At 35.2% G+C, this 18,514-nt stretch overlaps 1 protein-coding gene across 1 annotated transcript; it reads right to left on the bottom strand.

The window, feature by feature from the left end:
- Positions 1-1,499: 1,499 nt before the first annotated feature.
- On the bottom strand, positions 1,500-18,170 carry LOC145232987 (E3 ubiquitin-protein ligase XIAP-like). Its single transcript, XM_080097649.1, has 21 exons — positions 18,156-18,170; positions 17,952-18,094; positions 17,454-17,540; positions 15,672-16,157; positions 15,138-15,310; positions 15,037-15,068; positions 14,726-14,902; positions 14,233-14,345; positions 14,002-14,063; positions 13,476-13,569; positions 13,279-13,349; positions 12,563-12,645; positions 11,724-11,909; positions 11,004-11,118; positions 9,656-9,809; positions 8,836-8,935; positions 7,477-7,666; positions 7,078-7,190; positions 6,505-6,656; positions 5,783-5,824; positions 1,500-3,849 (listed from the first exon to the last, which is right to left on the bottom strand). Exons 2-21 carry the CDS (start codon positions 18,073-18,075, stop codon positions 3,650-3,652), a joined length of 2,754 nt encoding a protein of 917 aa, XP_079953775.1. The 5' UTR covers positions 18,076-18,094; positions 18,156-18,170; the 3' UTR covers positions 1,500-3,649.
- Between the last annotated feature and the right edge of the window lie 344 nt (positions 18,171-18,514).

Genomic DNA, 18,514 nt, shown 5'->3' with positions numbered 1-18,514 from the left:
AAACAAGGTTGTTTCCCTTTAAACTGTTGTCAAGCAGACAAACAACAAATGTGGTGGTGCTGTTTGAATCAGCTTACAAAGGCGATAAAGCTGTGCAAGTAGGAAATTCAGAAAGACCCAGAGTTATTATCAATGCTTGGGAGAAAGACGTAAAAATAACCACCGTCTCATCCGATATTGATCAATCGACGGCAAAAACATAACGATGCAAGACTTGTTGACGATTATGTAATAAAGTATTACGATTTTAACAAAACGTTTTTGTATTTTATATAAATGTAACCACGTTCCTTGTTCTATAGTGTTTTGAAGTTTTCCCGATGGCAAATATATTTTCATTTATATATTTGTGAGTTATAAACACTTTTTCGTGTCGGACATATGTTTATTCGTTGTGTATTTTTGAAATGAAGGAAAAACGCACAAGCCAAAATTTGTAAGTTGTTTAATAAATTGCTCACCATAATGATACGTGGTAACAATTCTTTAGAGCCTAAAGTTTAGACAGAGGCATTTTATAAGGTTAGACTGTCCATATATGACGCTAGGTAGGAATTGCATATGGGAGTCCAAAGAAACACATTTTTGTGACAGAGCCGCATGTCAACGGTTGAAGCTAGTAAGAGACTATCACAGTTAAAAAAATAAAAGCCACAGATTGCGCTAAAAAAAGCCCGAATCCGAATTCAACAAAGAACCTATGGAACATTTTTATTGACAATTAGGTGGATAAAATCTTATATCGCCCAAGCATGTCATAAAACAGGCTTGGGTGCATGTAATACCAACTAAATTATACACAAATGTGATGGAAAAAATGCCGCATGTACATTTGGCAATGGAAAATAAAGACAGACAATCGATGCATTAACAACATCTCATTTCCAATATTTAACACGAAATTTTAGTTCCTTGGTTGATAAAGCAAACTCAATATAATTTAAATGATACATGAAGGTTTCAAACAATTTTGTAACATTTTCTTAACAAAACATGGCATTCCGACACTTTTCCGCAAGTCTATGGTTCTTTGTACGAAGTAAGTACGAATCCTGTGCCTATGTTCAATCAAGAAACTGGACCCGACTTCAGAAAAGCTATCAAAAAACATCTTTAATAATGTAAAGGTTCGGGTACAGGGTCTGGCTCTCAGGAGTCTAAATGTAATGTGCATTAATGATTTTAGTGCTCTATACATTCAGTGGCAGCTTGTGACCAGTAGCAGCAGAAGAAACAAGCTTTGAAGCTAATATTTATTGTTGTTCTATTGCAATATATGCGATCATAGAAAAGATCGCAGAATCAACTAAAACAATTCCCAAACGCGTGCTTTCGTATTATCTGTTCATTATGAATTCATTATGAGTGCCCGGCGTGGTCAGTTATTGACCACAGATGGAATTAACTAAGAACAGAACATACGAAACACAACTACAACTTGTATACCAAAGATGTGGCTTGGGCATTCTTTCAACCACGAATTCCATCAAAGAAAAGACTAAAAGCAAAGTGCTTTCTATTAGGAACTTCACTGGTCCGGAGAAAGCATCACATCCAATGAAAAACGGAAGATCTGATCGTATCTACAGCACACGCAAGTACAAATTTTGGCGTTTTATCTGTTATACAGCGATTATGTGACATTTCCACTTTGTAGTCAAAAAAAGTAGAAGCGCAAGTAAACTAAGCAACTACACAACGATGTTGCAATCGAGTTTGTGAGGTTAACTAAGTAACTGTGGGGTTATCACTAAAACCAAGCACTACACAAACTACATCAAATTATACATAGTGCTTGCATGTAGTGAAAGTGAGTGAATGTACTGAAAAGATACAGCATTTTTTCAGGACTGAAACTTTCCTGGTGGGAATTGTAAACAGACATAAGATATTTGAGAGACGATGTAAGTGTGTAAAGTGCATGATATACTATAAAGTAGCCAAACAAATACAACATTAAAGCTTCGTCGCACACATCAACATATTTTACAGATAGATTGCATTAAAAGTCGATCTGCGAAAAATACTAGACCAATAAACCATAGTAAAAAAGGTATAATAATGTACATGACCAAAAAGCTTGGTAAGGGAGTTTTAACTTTTGCAAAACGTTAGAGGCACACTATATTTCTATATACATATTTAGACATGACAAATTCTTTGTTTGCAAGAAAATATTTTATCACAAAGACATATTTTTCAAATATTAACAGGACGGAGATAGTATAAAAATTTCGGTAAAGATTAACAGAAAATATGTACATTTTTCAAACAATCTACAAACTGTTGATCAGAAATCTTAATGAAAAACAACAGGACTCCTTGTTTCTTAACATTGCTTATGTTTTAAATGTTACAGTCAATAAAAGAACGAAAATGGAGTTAAATGCAATTCACGTTACAGAAATGAACATAGTGTAAACATTTCGGTGTAAATGTTTCGTTCAAGGTGTACAGAACATAAAAACATTCTCGAATATGGCAAGAAGCAAACATTTTTAACCGTGCATACGTATATGAAAAGGTGTTCCACAGTGTATATTTTACAAGCACTGTTTTGCACATCTGGATTGGTGAATCTTTAAGCTGTGTTTCAAACATAAAACAAAGCACAAAATCCGCGGAAATTGATGTAAAAAGGATGATAAGTTGGCTTTGAGCTCGATAAACAGATTGAGGACTTTGGGGCTAAAAAGTGAAAAATGGGAGACGGTTTAAAGCCATGACGCATACATAGAGAAATATGTTATGCAGAAAAATGCTCGCCATATTCAACCCACTTTTTGCATCTTAAGTCATGCTTACATAGTGTATTGTTTTGTTTTTCAAGTCTAGCTAACAAATTACACACATACCGGTACTTAGCAGCGTCCTGGTGTTTCCCGACCTTGGTAAAACCACAATACGCGTAGTAACGCTGCTTCTAAATCGGCGTTTGACATACAGAGGGCCTTTGTGTTGGCATTGGACATACAAAGCCATGTTCAGGTTAAAGTCAAGTCAAAATTAGTCACAAATAACCTGATAAAAAGTTACGTGACGAAAGGCATAGTCCGGTAGAAGTTCAAAGCAAGTAAGTGCATTACGTTTTACGTTTGGTAATTATAGTTAAATGAACAAACATGAGTGTATATATTTTATGTATGCTTACTAAACAGTGAAGTGTGCATATGTAAAAATTAAAATTTAATGTAAAAAGATTAAAATGGATTAAATTTTAAACACAGTTATTGGTCATAATTGCACATTTGTTGATACCATCAACTATCATTACTTTACAATTAAAAAAGTAAAAAAAATTCAAGTAAACTGTTAAAATGTGATATCAAACCGTAAAACGTGCAAATCCTCACTCGGAGCGAAACAAAAATGTCAGAATTGTTCTGAAACTATGCGTTACATTAGCAAGTGTGTTTTGGTAACCGATTGAAGTACTGAGCGACCTCAATCAATGTTTATGACAGGTATTATTTTCCATCTATAATTTGCATGTAATTTTTCACCTTTAAACTGACATTTTTTGTTTCGCTCCGTTGAGATACTTGGCGCTAAACATCAAAACGCGATTGACCATGTGTGCAACCACTTATGGCATTCCACGTTATTTTCCAGTCCTTATTTTAGCCTATTGGCTTGCGCACAACCCCGATTACGACATATAGGTACGGATGGACTTCTGTATCTTCATTCTGCACATCGGGCATTTCTTCACCGAGGTTGCACAATTTCCACAGCTGCACAGATGACCACAAGGCACAAAGACAATATCCGAAGGTTGGTCTAAGCATATCTTGCATAATCTTTCGTCTTGTAGCTCCTTGATCCGTGCTTGCATTGAAGGACTTTGGTCTGCACATTTTCACAATGATTTGTTTCGAAGGTAATTCCTTCATAAACCCAAAACTAATAGAAGGCTTGTTTAGTGATTATATTACGTTATTTGCAGTTTCAATAGGTAGTCCGTTTTGTTACCAAGTTTACATTTTTTTCTTTTTTGGTGTCCGTTTATAGGTAAGTCGGCCTTGGGTTTCAAAAATTGGCATTTGTTGTACATATTATCAGTAAAACGTCCATTTGAATTTTTATTTGGGCAAAGTTTACCTTGGATACTTTATTTCAGAACTGCTTAAACCAAGAAACTAAAGCTGGAATTGAATAGACTTCTGATACAAAGCATCATGTGCATGTCCTTTTTCCTTCTTATTTTCTAAAGGATTTTGTTTCAAAAATCGGTTCCTTCTATTTTCAATTCTGGATGACTTCGTGTCTTCAATAGTACACTATTGAGTGGTGCAACTCATGCATAGTTCATCTTTGGTATCAATATTTCCCCTTTGTTTAGATTTTCGATTACGTTACCAATGCTTTTCTATTTGTGGACATTTCACTTTCGATGTATTGTCTCATCATAATCATTCCTTGTCGAAACCATCCATTTTTCTTACTTTGCATTGTCTTGCAATAAAGCCAAAACTAATTTCTTTCTGAACGTCCATAATAGTTTTGCTTTGGGATAATGCCCATTATTTTTTCTGTTGTATCCAGTTTCAGTATATTGTTATTTGATGATTGTACCTTTTCGAAAACTGCCTATCCCTTAACTTAATCGTTTTACTGCAACGCTGCAAGTGCTTTGAACCTTTCTGCAGGTTTCAGCAAGGTCAACCTTTTGTTATCTATTTATACTTTATTTCCTTGATGATGTAACTATATTATCCTGTCCATAGGCGTAGAGTTTTAAAAAATACCGGGGGTGCGACTTTTGATAATTGACGCCGATGCCTATGCCATGTGCAGTATTTGTACGGGTATAGGACCAAATACCACCTTTTACGTGCTTTAGCCTGTAGTTTCTATAAAATTAATTTGCAAATAGTCACTTGACACAATTTGTTTGTGTTCGATCGGAACGTTTGCTGTGCGTCTGATAAGTCTGATGGAACGAAAGGACGATTTGCCGAATCAGCAATTTTTTAACGATTTAGTTACGGCGGAAAATAAAAGTAAAAGCAATTCACGTTTTAAATATACTGACTATGTATTACTGACGCCTAAACTTAGGTCACCTTGGATCAAGTTTAGATCGTTGCAGTGCTTTGCAAACGGACATTAAACACGCTTAGGAATCAATTTATTTTTAACTATTTCCCAGTTATTTTTTATTGCAGAAAGTTATTGCCACAAATAATACTAAAACGTTAGTCTCTATGTCATGTTTATGTTGCATTAAAATACCCGTTTATTGCGAAACAATTACAATTGTTATGTTTCGACCGACGTCTGTTGGCATGAGTGCGGGCGCATTTGTTTAGCTGGAAACACGTTCTAAAACCGACGTAAATTGAAAAAGGATGCGATTTTGACGTTATACAAAGGTCAAGGCCGGGGGTGCGCGGCACCCCCGCACCCCCGTACTCTACGCCAGTGATCCTGTCCCTCGAAATCACTTTCGATTAAACCATCACTGTACTTCTGCATTTTAAATACTCCTGCACCATAATTTGACGTACCGTTCTACACCTAAACTAGGTTTCTTGTTAGTATTAGGATTCTAGGTCACATGTAGTCTAACTATAAGTGTCCACTTTATCTTAGTTTGTTAACACAACAAAGAAACTTGCTGTTCCAAAACGTTGCTGCCGCTTTCATGTACAGTATCGATAAAGAAACATTTCATTTTTGTAGGTTCTCCTAATGTCTTTACAGTGTTTGAACAAAGCAAATTTTGTGGTTAGCATCTTTGCAGTATTATTTTATGTTTAGTTTAGACAACTATTCATACCTTCCGCATCCATCGGTGTCATTGAATTGCACGCAATGTCGCCTGACAAAACAACAATTAATTAATTAAAATTCTGTGGATTATAGCTATATCACATGAATGTACAATTTTTTAATCAATAATTGCTTTGAATCTTTTTTTAGTATTTCTAGGTGAAAGAAACCATAGCGACACAATTATACTGGAACAATCACCAAGCAAGAAATAGCAACGTCAAAACATTATACGCACTACGGCGTCAGGCCTATTGACAGCATTATACCGCATCAAGTCGGTCCCCCAAACATTCTGATCGCAGTAACAAATATACGTTCTTATTAGCTATTATGAGTGTACAGTTATAGCTGGTCTGCATAAACGCTATAGGGCTGACTTGACGAATGCAGTGGTTCTGATTTGACGAACTATTTTGTTAGATTCGTTACCCATGAGAACATCCAGAAGAATTTAATTTAGCCTCTTTTCAAAAAACTAAAGTTATAAACTATCATGTCACAGAATGATGACGTCATAAAACTAAAGATGGCAATGTAATTAAAAAAGCTTAGAGCCAATACATGATAAGCTGCAGACAGTGTACAGTGTACATTTTTTGACCTATCATGTCTTACAATGCAATTTCTCCAGAAAATGCTAAATTAACCCTTCAAAAACCACTGCACTAATAAACACACTTTGATTTTGCAATATTTTTAGCTTTTTAGTTCAATTCAGTTTTTTACCTGTTCGCTTTGGGTTTGTGGATGCCGGTTGTGGTGGGTCAGTTTCCATTTCATTATCATCATCATCGTCACTATCCGATGTTCGTTGGTAATTGTCAATATCATCAACCAACTCCTCGGCTCTTGTACACGGCTTGGATTCTCGAATGCGTCTAAAGGTATTTATAAGTCATAGTACGCAAGGCATATTGAATTTCGGCCCCGCTTACAACTCTCATTAAAAAGGATTTAACGTAGTAAGTTTATTTCGTTCGATGAAGGAAGTCATCTTGGCACGATTGCACTTTAACAATTGCAAAAGCCGGACAGGCTGCGCAACCTTAGAACGACGTAAGGCAAAAATAACGAAGGCCATAGCTGGTGGATGCAGTTAAAAGTACTGCTGCAGTTGTAGCGCTTTTAGTGACGTTGGTGGTTAGACATTTTTAGAGATAACACTGAATAATTAAACACTTCGACGCAATGATTGTTTCGCATTTAAATTCTGTAAGCCACAAACGCTAGGTTGTAAATTTTCAAGATTTATTCCTTGGACTCTGATGATTAATACATTGCTCAGATTACAATACAAACCTTTTCACAACGCTTTTAATCGTTTTCAAGTCAAAGCCCATGTCTTTTACACTTTGCACAGTTTCTGATTCCATCGCTTTTTTGAACTGTTCACTTTGTTTTTTCAGCTCAACCTAAATAAGACAAAACTGAATTTATTTCAGGTAAATGAATAAGGTAATTATTAATTTTTTAAGAATGCCGTTTATGCGAAAGTTTCATAACCTTATGTTATAAATATCACCACATATTCAGAACATGACAAGAGGTATGTGTGCCACAAAGTCATAGATTATAATCTAACATTACATAATTATGTTATGAATAGGGAAATTCTGACAAAGTAGTTGAGTTGAGTTAAGTTTATGTCGCTTGTTGAAAGAAAAAATACCGCATGATCTGAATTAAACAACAAAATACCTGGGGATCATAAATAGCTGGTGGTGGTGAACCCCCTCTGCGTGAGGAAGATCCATATCCTATTTGGGGTCTTTCTCTTGCTGGTGGAACATCATGAGGGCTTCGCAAAACTGGACGGTTCAAATTGGGAAACATGGCTACCATTCTGTGAACGAAATCTGGTCCTTTACGCTGGAGCAAGAATTCACATCTATAAAAGAAACGGTTGAAGTAAAAAAATACATATCTTTTGGGCATATTTTAAACAGCTATCGATGACAAAACAATATTTGCTTCTAACATTACTTTATAACAACCTTATCGTTTTTTTAGAATGACACTGATTTGTTTGTGAAATTGTTGCATCTCTGGTAACAACATGTCTTCTGAAAGAGGCAAGGTAAAATAAAGTAATAACAAACTTTTAGAGAATGAATTTGAACAAAAAAGGGTTGGTAATAGGTACGACATACCATCTCTCAACCATTAGTACCTAAACTATGATGTTCAAATGACTAGACTAAATCTTTTTCAGGACATTTTTCTTTAATTCCATTAATGGCTATGGTAAAGTCCATGTTCATTATGTAGGCATTGGAAACCTACTCTATCAAATTAAAGCCATAGTACATTTTCGATCAACATTAAAGGCAATATATGCTTGCAGTGAGACAATTTGGTTGGATACATATGGTGTTATAAGTGTAAATACAGTGTTGCTTAAACTAGCAAGTAGCAACTGATGTAATGCTTATCAGGCATACAAAAATAGTAGTGGGAGTTTGGTTGCAGTCTACCCGGAAAACTGCAGTAAATAAGGATATGAAGTAACAAAGCAGTGACGAGTCAGTTTCCTTCAACAGGTGTGATGCAGTCAGTGGGCTATATCAGGTTCTGGAAAACCACCCATGACAAACAAGGAAATAAAAAAAAGTGGGCTATATCAGGTTCTGGAAAACCACCCATGACAAACAAGGAAATAAAAAACAAACAAGGAAATAAACTTGAAATTATCCTAGGTGGGCAATAGTTACCTAACAAACTTTAAAACCAGAACAGTACAGCAAATAAGCAATAGTAGTGGCCACTTCAATGGAAACAAACACAAACACCTTATTAAAAGTGAAAATCATGAACTGTTTTAATGTCTTCTATATCGTTAACTACATTTTAGCGTGCCACTGTTTATGAAAGTGTGAAATTAGTGAAAAAGTTTTCTAAGTTGTCACCATTTTAGCTTAAAAAAGTATTGTATTTCTTTTGTCCAGGCCTTCCAACACATTGATGGAACAGATTGTTTGAAAATCACAGGGTTTGGGAGCAGCCAATGTGTAAACTCATTGTTAGTACTATACACAAAGTTTTAAGTTTTTGACTAACGTTGGAAACCACTTTGCATGTTCTGTCCAGGGCTCATCTTGTGGATCCCAGTTTTGAAGACCTCCGTTGCAATACCAGCACTTCACACGGTCGCGTTCGCCTGAAAAACAAAAAAAATCTATTTCTCTTTTCCTTTTAATGCTTCTTAACCTTTACAAACATGCCAAATCCCCTTGTTTAGAAGACTTCTGTTAACCCTTAAGTAAAGCTTTGTCAAATCCAAGGCATTTAACTTAATCCAGGGAAACTGTTGCACCACTCTAGTGTACTTTGTTAGTGTGCAAGCTTACAAAGAACTGAAAACTAATGCACTGGCATGTACATTCTTATCTAAGTTTAAGTTTTCATTTTTAACTGTTTTTTTTCTTTTTTGCTGCAGTTAATTTGCAGTTTTTAACTACTGTGTCAAGACTAAAAATTAAAGCTGTACCACAAAATAAGTTAGTATGCTGTAACTTCATAAGCGTATGAGTATAAGAATGTAAAGCTTTCCCCAACACAGATGGTTAGTTTTATTAGGGTCGCTCAAAGGTCCCACCCAGTCGTGTTTACAAACATTGCACCAACCACACTTTCTTGTGAGCTCCAGTCACATAACGCTTTATTGTATTGTGTAACTGCAGCACATTTAGCCACTATTCACAAATTGTGCAATCCATGTTTTGTGCTCTATAACATTTTAACAATAAGCAGCAATATCTGGTTTAAATATTATTAAAAGCATTACTTTCCAGTTTAACTTGATTTTACAACTTTGCTGACCGTTTACAATGGAATGGTCAAAATGGTTCCTTTATGCATTTGTCTATTGTCGACTAACCAAGGTAGAAAAATCCAGCGGCTGCGATTTGGCGAGGAGTGGCATTAACTTGTGAAGTGGGCCAACGATGGTCATAAGTCTCCAATCTTGTATCTTCATTTCTCATGTGAGGATTTACAGCAAAATTGCATTGAAACATATTTCTTAGGTCCCTCTGAAAATAGAAAACAAAAATAGGGGATTGTTGAACTTTTTGTGGTCTCCACTGTTTGGGTTTGAAATTTGGTCTGATTTTATACCTAAATATTGTACTTTTACTTTCTGTTTTTATGCTTAATGGTATGTGGTTCATAGAGCAAAAGGCTTAAAGGAGGCACAAGGTTCTTTAGCACAGTAATCCAGCATGTAAGTTTGTACAAATATGTCAATTTCACCCCCTGGTTGAGAAGCTATTGTGTACAGCCATGATCTTAATACTGGCATAGGGTTGTGAACTTGTGATAAAAATATGTTTGCATGTAAAGTTTTCTGCTACATTGCAAAATTTTATATTAGGAGGGACAAGGTTCCTTAGAACACTAATCCAGCATGTAAATTTGTACATGTGCCCCAAAATATGTCAATTTTCCCCTCCCCTGGTTAAGAAGCTGTGGCTTAGTGTATAGTGTATACCGCCATGGTCTAAAACTAGACATAGGATACCAAAAATATGTTCACAACACTAACCAGGTTATTCACCTGTTGGTGTATACCCACAAACTTTTGTAATAGCAAATGTGCCAACTCATTAAATGATTCATCTGTTTGTCATTTACCAAACCACCCACTGCTGAATAACATGTTATTCACAGTTTATGCACCATCTAAGTCCAAACACTTTATTTCTTTACATACCACATATTTGCAAAAATAAATATAAAGTCACAGAATAAACATAACCAGCAATCTTAAGTCATTGAATCATAAACAACTGACTGTTATTGGCATTTAATCTTTGAATACTTTTACGTTTCAAATAGAAAAGTTAAAATTAGTGATGCACTAAAGTTTCGGTTGGCCAGAACATTCCGGTCAATAATGCTATTTTCTTATGTTTCGGTTTCGGCCGAACTTTTTTGAAAATTCGGCCGAAACCGAACTTTTTGATTGCATGGAAATAATACCTAAACTTTTATTTCCGCCCATATGAAAGATTTTAAATTAACTATTTGTGGTATTTATATCTACTATTTGTGGTAGTTTAGAAAAACTTCCACATTGTGAAAGTGATTTTGGTTTGTTATAATTGAGAACACGAGGTACAGTTGAAAACGTCCACACAAACGGGATTTTAGGTTCGGCCTGTTTCATTTTAGGTTCGGCCTGACATAAAACTAGTACTGATGTAACAGATATGTGATGTAAATACCGCAACATCTTCAGAAGGATCTGGTGGTTCATGGAAAACATGTTGGCTGCTTGGAACTGTTGCCCGTTGCTCAGGTGTCAAACACACATTTTGTTGCTCAGATCCTTGCACCATCCTATGTGAAAAGTTGCATCAAAACATATTTACCAAACAACTTAATAAACCACAGAGCAAATAGTAAAAAGTTGTTTACAGTACAACAAACAGACAGACATAAAGTTGCCATGCTGTCTTTATTTCTAACATTTGTCTCAGAAAATAGGATCATTCTCACAGTTAAGATATATCCTTATTTTTGTTCAGTTTCTTTTTTGTTATACCTTTGCATTCCAATGTTAACTGCATATTACCTGATTTTTGACATTAAAATGGTTACTTAGTTGGTTAGAGAAGGTGAATGTTGCTTTGAAGATTCCACATTGGTACAAACAATGTCCAAAATAAAAAAGTTTCTGTTTGTTTTATTTATGGTAAAAAAATTAATTGTTTCTAGTTGTCCTTAGTTGTAGCTTCAGACCAATGGCAAAGCTTGGCATAAGTTTAACATGAGCAATATCCTTATATCAACTAAATGTTATACAGCACTGTTCTATATTAGATCCCACATAAACAACCAGAAAGGCCTGAAGAAAATCTCATTCCGATCTTCTTGTATTATATCTGGATATCACAAAACCTCACTTCAACTATTCAACATGTTTTTAAAGAATTCTCACTTACCGACAATGTGGAAAATGCCTTCGGTGTTCAGCTTGTACATTATCACCGTAATTCCAGTTCCTTAGAACACCACCACACGAAAAGCACTGAACACGGTCAAGATTGCCAAGATAGAAAAATCCTGATCTTGCCAAGTCAGCTGACTGGACTGTTGGTCTTTCACATGGCCAATGCTCAAAGGAACGACTAAAATTCATGCATAAAAAAGCAAAAAATACAATAACTGCAATATGTGTCAGTTACCAATGTCATGAACAAAAGAAATGGTACACTAAAACAAAAACCCTAACTTTTTTTTAAATTGGCAATAAACAACAATAGCAATTTAAACAAAAAAAACATTGATAACAGGTGCACAAAGTTATTTTTTTAAAACCGAAACCGGCAACAACAGGTAGTGGAATGTGTGGTTACAAAGGTTCAATCCATTTTGTTGCAGAGCTTGAACAATAGACTCCATTGTCACATTGGTGTAACAATTGTAATCTGTAGCATCACAGTCAAAGGGGGACGCCAAGGCAATTGAAATTTGTTGTGTTTTGCTTTACATAGAATAGTCAAATGCTTTGTTGCGTTCAATTGATTTTTGTTGTGTATACAGAGGTGAAGCGCAACAAAATTGTGTTATTTTATCCTTTAACCGACAGCGGGTGAAGTACCTTAAAAAAGCTATGCCTACAAAGTGGCAAGGTGTACAAAAGTGCTTCTTAGTTGTTGCATCTTTCTCCAAGTATGATAAAATTTACATTACAGGTAGTTTTTTTTGTATTTTAGAACTTTACAACGATGGTAAGAAATATTACAAACGATGTTTTAAAACATGTATATTTATACCACACCTTCTTTCTGATTCCTTGCGCAGATCTAAGCTCCGAAGAAAGTTTTCATGGTACGATGAAGGTATAGTTGCAAATTCCACGACCTGTATCACGCAAAATACATTGGGCTTGGAATGCTTTACATACACCAACCGAAGAAACAATGAAAACAACAATACTCAATGCACATTATCAGTCATATTGAAATAAATTCTGGTAAATAAACTTAAAATGAAAACACTTTACACCAAGCAAAGTATAAAACCCCTGAATCGTGTAATTTAGTAAGTATGTTTTTTTAATTTACATTTTAGGGGCCTGTGGGTGAATGACAGGGTCTTTCGGAAGCAAACTTTCAAAGGATTCAGTTTGTACAACTAATTAACATGTGTGTAAATTTGAATAAGTTTAAAGCACATCTTGACTAAACAATAGAAACAAACCAGCGTTCAACAGAAAAAATACAAACAAAAACAATATGCCCCTTCAGAGCAGAGGTCACATAATTTGGTATGACTAGATACAGATTACCTAATGATTTGCCAAACTTTTTATCACCAGGTCACAAAGGGTGTTTGTTTTTTGCTTTTTGATCAGTTAGCTAAATATACCACTAAACCTAGTGTACCATTTCTATTTCATTTACAAAATACTTGGTGGTGTGTAAACCACACATCCGACCTTTGAGTCTATGTAAGATTACAAGGTTTTCTTCCTAATTATAACATTTAACCAACCTGAAACTGAGTCCTTGCTGTTGATGGCACCTGGCTTGCTGTTTGCATGGGAGTATAAGAGTTACTATGTGCTGCAAAGCAATAAGTTCCAATTTCAAAAACTCAAATTTAAAGGTGTATATATTGAAGCACACAAAATAGCATTGTACAGTATTTGATACAGTTTAGATTATGTTGTTTGGTATCAAAATTCTTACGAGAATGCTTGAGTAGTGCCTCTCCAGCTGGTTGCCTTGCAACGGACTTTGGGTGAGCATCTATTCCCAGAGCTGGTGGGCGATTGATTGGTGACTAAAATAAAGCAACGTTAATGCCCACATTAGATGTTGTTTCAAGAGTTTCATTTTTGTGCAAGCTTACAGAAACTGCAAAAATGCATTTGTGATTGCATCAAAATTTGTAAATTGTCACCAAAACCTATGCTAAAATTGGAGCACTTGGTCCAGAACTGTTCATGGTCCAGAAAGTAGCATCCATACATTCGATAAAAAATATATATGACGACCCAAATTTATAGGCAAACACTATGCTAATGTGACAAAAAAGCTTTGTAATACAGTGTAGCTGCAGCACATTTAGCTATGATCCACCAATTGTGCCCTCCACTATTTTGTGCTCCATACTGTTTTACATTGCGCAGCTATTTCCGACTGGATAGTTGTTTTGTCCTATAGTGTCGTTATGTGTTCTTTTAACCATTGAGACAAACTCAACTAAACATACCTGCTTGTTTCTAATAGAGCTTGCTGCTGCTGGAGGCGCCATGAAGCGACTAAAACTTCCTCCTTTCAAAGTTAAGAAAAAATAAGTTGTTTTGTAAATACAGTAGTACATTAACTTGTGTGCTAATTAAAGTCGATTTGATAACAAAACAGTAACACATGCAACAAGAATGTTGGTAAATATACAGGATTTGTTATTTTAGTGTAACATTTCTCTGTTATTTTCTATTACCTATAGGTACATTTCCACTTTCTTCTCCAGTAACTAATGCACAATCCTGTCTGTGCCATTTCGCTGATCTTACATCGTCTCCATAAACCCAATCTTCAATGCACAGAGCACAGCTAACACAATAACAAACTTGATAACAAAAACGAACAAACAAATGTTTATCTTAGTATAACAAACTTGAGTATTAGTATTCTTAGTGCAAATGTAACAAGTAGTGTGTTGAATGCTGTCAGATCTACATGCAACTGTAAAGAGGGTCAAAATGGCTAAATGCGAGTTGCCCATTATGTTGCAAGTCCATTGAAATACTTGTTATTTAAATATGTTGACTTTCAAAGATGGTGTCTTAAATTTACTGGCCTAATAGAATCCACTGCATTGGTACAAAGCAACTCAGGTTATTGTTTAGCGAAACACAAGTGGTCAATGCAGTATTAGAACCAACAACCTGATGAACATAACACAAAAACCACATGCAGTTGTGTTTTGGTACCTGAAGCATTTGACTCTGTCTTTGTATCCAGTGTAGAAAAAACCAGCTGAAGCCAAAAATCGTGGGTTGGCTGGAACTTCTTGTGGATATTTTATGAAGGTTGAAAGTCTGTAAGACTCGCTACATACATCGCCAGGAGGAATGTAGATGCTTCTTTGGCCTGGTGGATCACGAGCTCTACATAAAATTTTATAATTTTTTTGTAATAAAGTCTAAACACTTTTACAATAGTCCAAATGTTTGGTAACTTTGGTCAAAACTGTGAAAATAGACTATATTTTGGGTTGAAATTGAAATTGTGTGTTTCTGACCTGTCGTAGACATTTCCATCAGCTTCAATCAGCTAAAAATACAAAAAAATTAAAGTACACGAAGCAGGGTGCATTAATTAAAAAAGAACATTATTACACACCAATGCAAAGTTGGAAAATGCTTTAATGACATTTTCTCCACATTTGGTAGACTTGATTTCGGAAAGAGTATCAAACCTTTTTTGTATTTGTTTTGTCAAATTAAGATCATGTAAGACGTTAGCACAGTCAAACAGAAGCTGAAACTTCCATGCTGGTGCAGAGTGTGTCAAATCTAAAGACAATTTATTTTATTTTAACAATTTTTCAAAAAACTAAAACAACACTAATAGTTAATTTTGTATGTTTATGCTATTGCATGAGCCTCAATGGCTATGCAAAATAAAGATGCAAAAAGGTTGCCCACCTCTGCTCTACTGCCAAACAAATTGGGGCCATTGTGAACAACTTTGCTTAGTAACAGTATCCAAATTATCCTAATTTTTAGTAACCATTTCTCAATTATACAACATTTAACATTGAGTGTAATTACACCATACACAAAGAACAAATTCCAAAAGTGTTCCCCAATTAGCTTGCCAATTAGGCAAGCACAAGCTAATACAAGGAAGTTTTGCACAAGTGTTAACACTTACTTTGTGCTTGTTGTTGCAAAAAGTTGAGAAATATGTCAAGTTTTGTGTCATACCAATGATCATCCTGCTGTCTCATTGACAACGACTGGCAAACACCAGAGTTTGTCAGGAGGAAACAACAGTAAAGAATAACCTTCTGATTGTTAGGGGCAAACATTTCTCTGGATTCAGCAAGACTTTCAAATTGCTTAATAGATAGTGCGTTGACAGTGTGGAAAGCACAGGCAATTTCATTGAATTTGTTTCCTTGTTGTTGCCTTTTGAAACTATTTTTGCACACTTTATTAATTTTATGCAAATAGCAAGTGACGGAAGATTTCCAATTGTTGTCATCAATAACAAAATCACTGGACACAAGGCTTATAAGCCATTGATTACATTTGTCAACAAATTCCTTCACAGGAGAGTTTGATGTAATTTTTAATTTCGGCAATGGTGATTGCAACACATATGCAGCAAATGAAGGCATAAATTCGTCATCATCATCTAAATAAGTAAATGTTTAAGATAAGAGTTTCAGATAAATAGGACAGGGAGTCGAACCGGAACTGAACCCGAACCCACGAACCGATTGAAGTGGTTAATCTCATTAAACCCGAACCGAAAATTACGATTTTTCAAAAACCCCAATCGGATTTAAACCCATATTTTGTTTGGCTGTGGACCTGAACCAGTAAAAAATGCAGTCTGTTTCATATTTTGTGTCTTTTTCAAAACGGCGCACACAAGATAACACCTTTGGTGTCAAAAATAACAGTGCAGTATCAAAATTCTTCTGGAGTTTTATAATGGCAGGTAGATGATAAGTAGATTAAATTGAAACAAAAAATATTTGAACTAGTTTAAAAACTGCAAACCAGTTAGAACCGAATAATTTGCTCAAACCGGAACAAAACCCGAACCCGAAAATATACATTTTTAAAAACCTGAACTGAACCCGAACCCTTAAAAACAAACAGAAGTGAACCCGAACCGAACCTGAACCCATATGACAAGCGGTTCGAAATACGGTTATTCATATTTTCTTTTCCTACAAAAAGCTTATAGTATGAAAGATTGTAGTTTGTCCAAAGAACCACAAAATTGCATGCAATGGACATATTTTGTGTATGTAAGTGCCACTTTGCAATATTAAGTTGAGTTGAGTTTATTTCGCTTGGTGAAAAAAAACATAGCAATACAATAACACTAAAACAATCACCAAGCCGGAAATAGCTGCGCAACGTTAAAACATTATTACCGTATTTGCTCGATTGTAAGCCGCAGCTTATATTGTTTTTTAGCTGCCGTTTGTGCGGCTTATAATCGAGGGCGACTTACAATCAAGGGCTGCTTATATTTTAATTTTCTACCGAAATCATTTCTACACTCCAACATTTTAAATTATTTGGGGTTCAAAACATGTATGCGTGTACAGATTATACGTCGATATACGTTCTGTCGGGTACAATTATCAACGTTACTAACAGATATGAGCAAATGGGCATACCATATAACTACAGAAAGATGTATTAGGAAACAATCGTATCTAAAATTCCAGCGTGCGGCTTACAATCGACGGCGGCTTACATTATTTTTTTAACACCTAAACATGCGGCTTACAATCGAGGGCGGCTTATAAACGAGGGCGGCTTACAATCGAGCAAATACGGTAAGCACAAAACAGTAAAGGGCACAATTGGTGGATGAGACCAAAACGCGCTGCAGCTACACCGTATTATAAAGCATTCTTGTGATCTTTTTTATTTAAAAAAATAAACTGTCAGACATAAAAAAGAGAACCTGTTGTATTGTGAGAAACAAATGCACGATGGACAGTGGAGGTTTTTTCAGTTCGTTCATCATCATCATAACATGGAATGCACTTTTCTTTGAAAACAATCAACAGGCATGAAAAAAGTAACAATGGAATGTGCAAACCATTTGATATTTTATATCTATTGTTAAATCCTGGTGTAATGTTATTAACACTAGACCTTAATATTGCTTGATGCACCAAAACCTGCCATGTTTTCCAGACTGGTATAAAGGTGCACCTAGTTATGCTGTATATATATATATTAGATACACTGGTTAAATCCCACCAAATTTAAAAACTATTTAGTGTTTTTGTAGAGAAATTTAAGTGTTTTTGTAGCATACTATTCTTTATTGCCCACCTGCCACCCTAACAAAATCTCTCAATAATTCTCAGGTTTCATATCAAACAGTTTGTCTTGATAAGTTTACCGGTCCGATGGAAAAATGGCCGTTAAAATAATTTCAAAGTCATACAATTACCATTTTTCTCTGAAGTAGTTAGGGTTTCCTCATTACAGTCACAACATTTTTCCTTGGTTTGCTTCCCAAAGATTTCGCATTCGCATCCATTACTTTTGGAGCTGGATGCATGAATAGTAGTCATTATTGATAATCCATTGCTCCTATAAAAAACTTAAAATTTTCTTTTTTGTCTTTGTAAACTTAAAAACTGCTAAACAATACTTTGAAAATTTAGTCTTCTCTATTTGCTCATTGCTCAAACAAATACCGATAGGGACTTACCCTATCTTTCCATTACCTTGTGTAAAAAAACTTCACGGGCTACTTTTCGGAACTTAAAAAGATAGGAGATATTCAACGAATTTTTACAGTCAATTTGTTGAAATAGTTGGGATGAACTTCAACGTGTTGTTAAATTGTTAATTGAAATCGATAAAAATCAACAAATATTACAACTCGCAGTGCAGATATATGTTTATAGTTTCACAACGCTGATACGGTAGTTGAAATCTACCCATATTTTCAAACATAAGAAAAATATGCATTTTGGTGTGTATTTGTCAGATTTAGGCTAGTTTCAG

Source organism: Phallusia mammillata, chromosome 6, assembly GCF_965637545.1.
Source record: "Phallusia mammillata chromosome 6, kaPhaMamm4.hap1.1, whole genome shotgun sequence".
Taxonomy (NCBI): Eukaryota; Metazoa; Chordata; class Ascidiacea; order Phlebobranchia; family Ascidiidae; genus Phallusia; species Phallusia mammillata.
Note: the sequence above shows the minus strand (reverse complement) of the source record. Positions and strands in the feature narration are given on the sequence as shown.

Excerpts from the sequence above, each read along its gene's own strand:
- LOC145232987 (XM_080097649.1), bottom strand. The coding sequence starts at position 18,075 with ATGACTACTATTCATGCATCCAGCTCCAAAAGTAATGGATGCGAATGC. Across the intron at positions 16,158-17,453 it reads TGTTTCTCACAATACAACAG|ATGATGATGACGAATTTATG; the intron begins GTTCTCTTTTTT and ends TTACTTATTTAG. Across the intron at positions 3,850-5,782 it reads GACACCGATGGATGCGGAAG|ACCAAAGTCCTTCAATGCAA; the intron begins GTATGAATAGTT and ends GAAAATGTGCAG.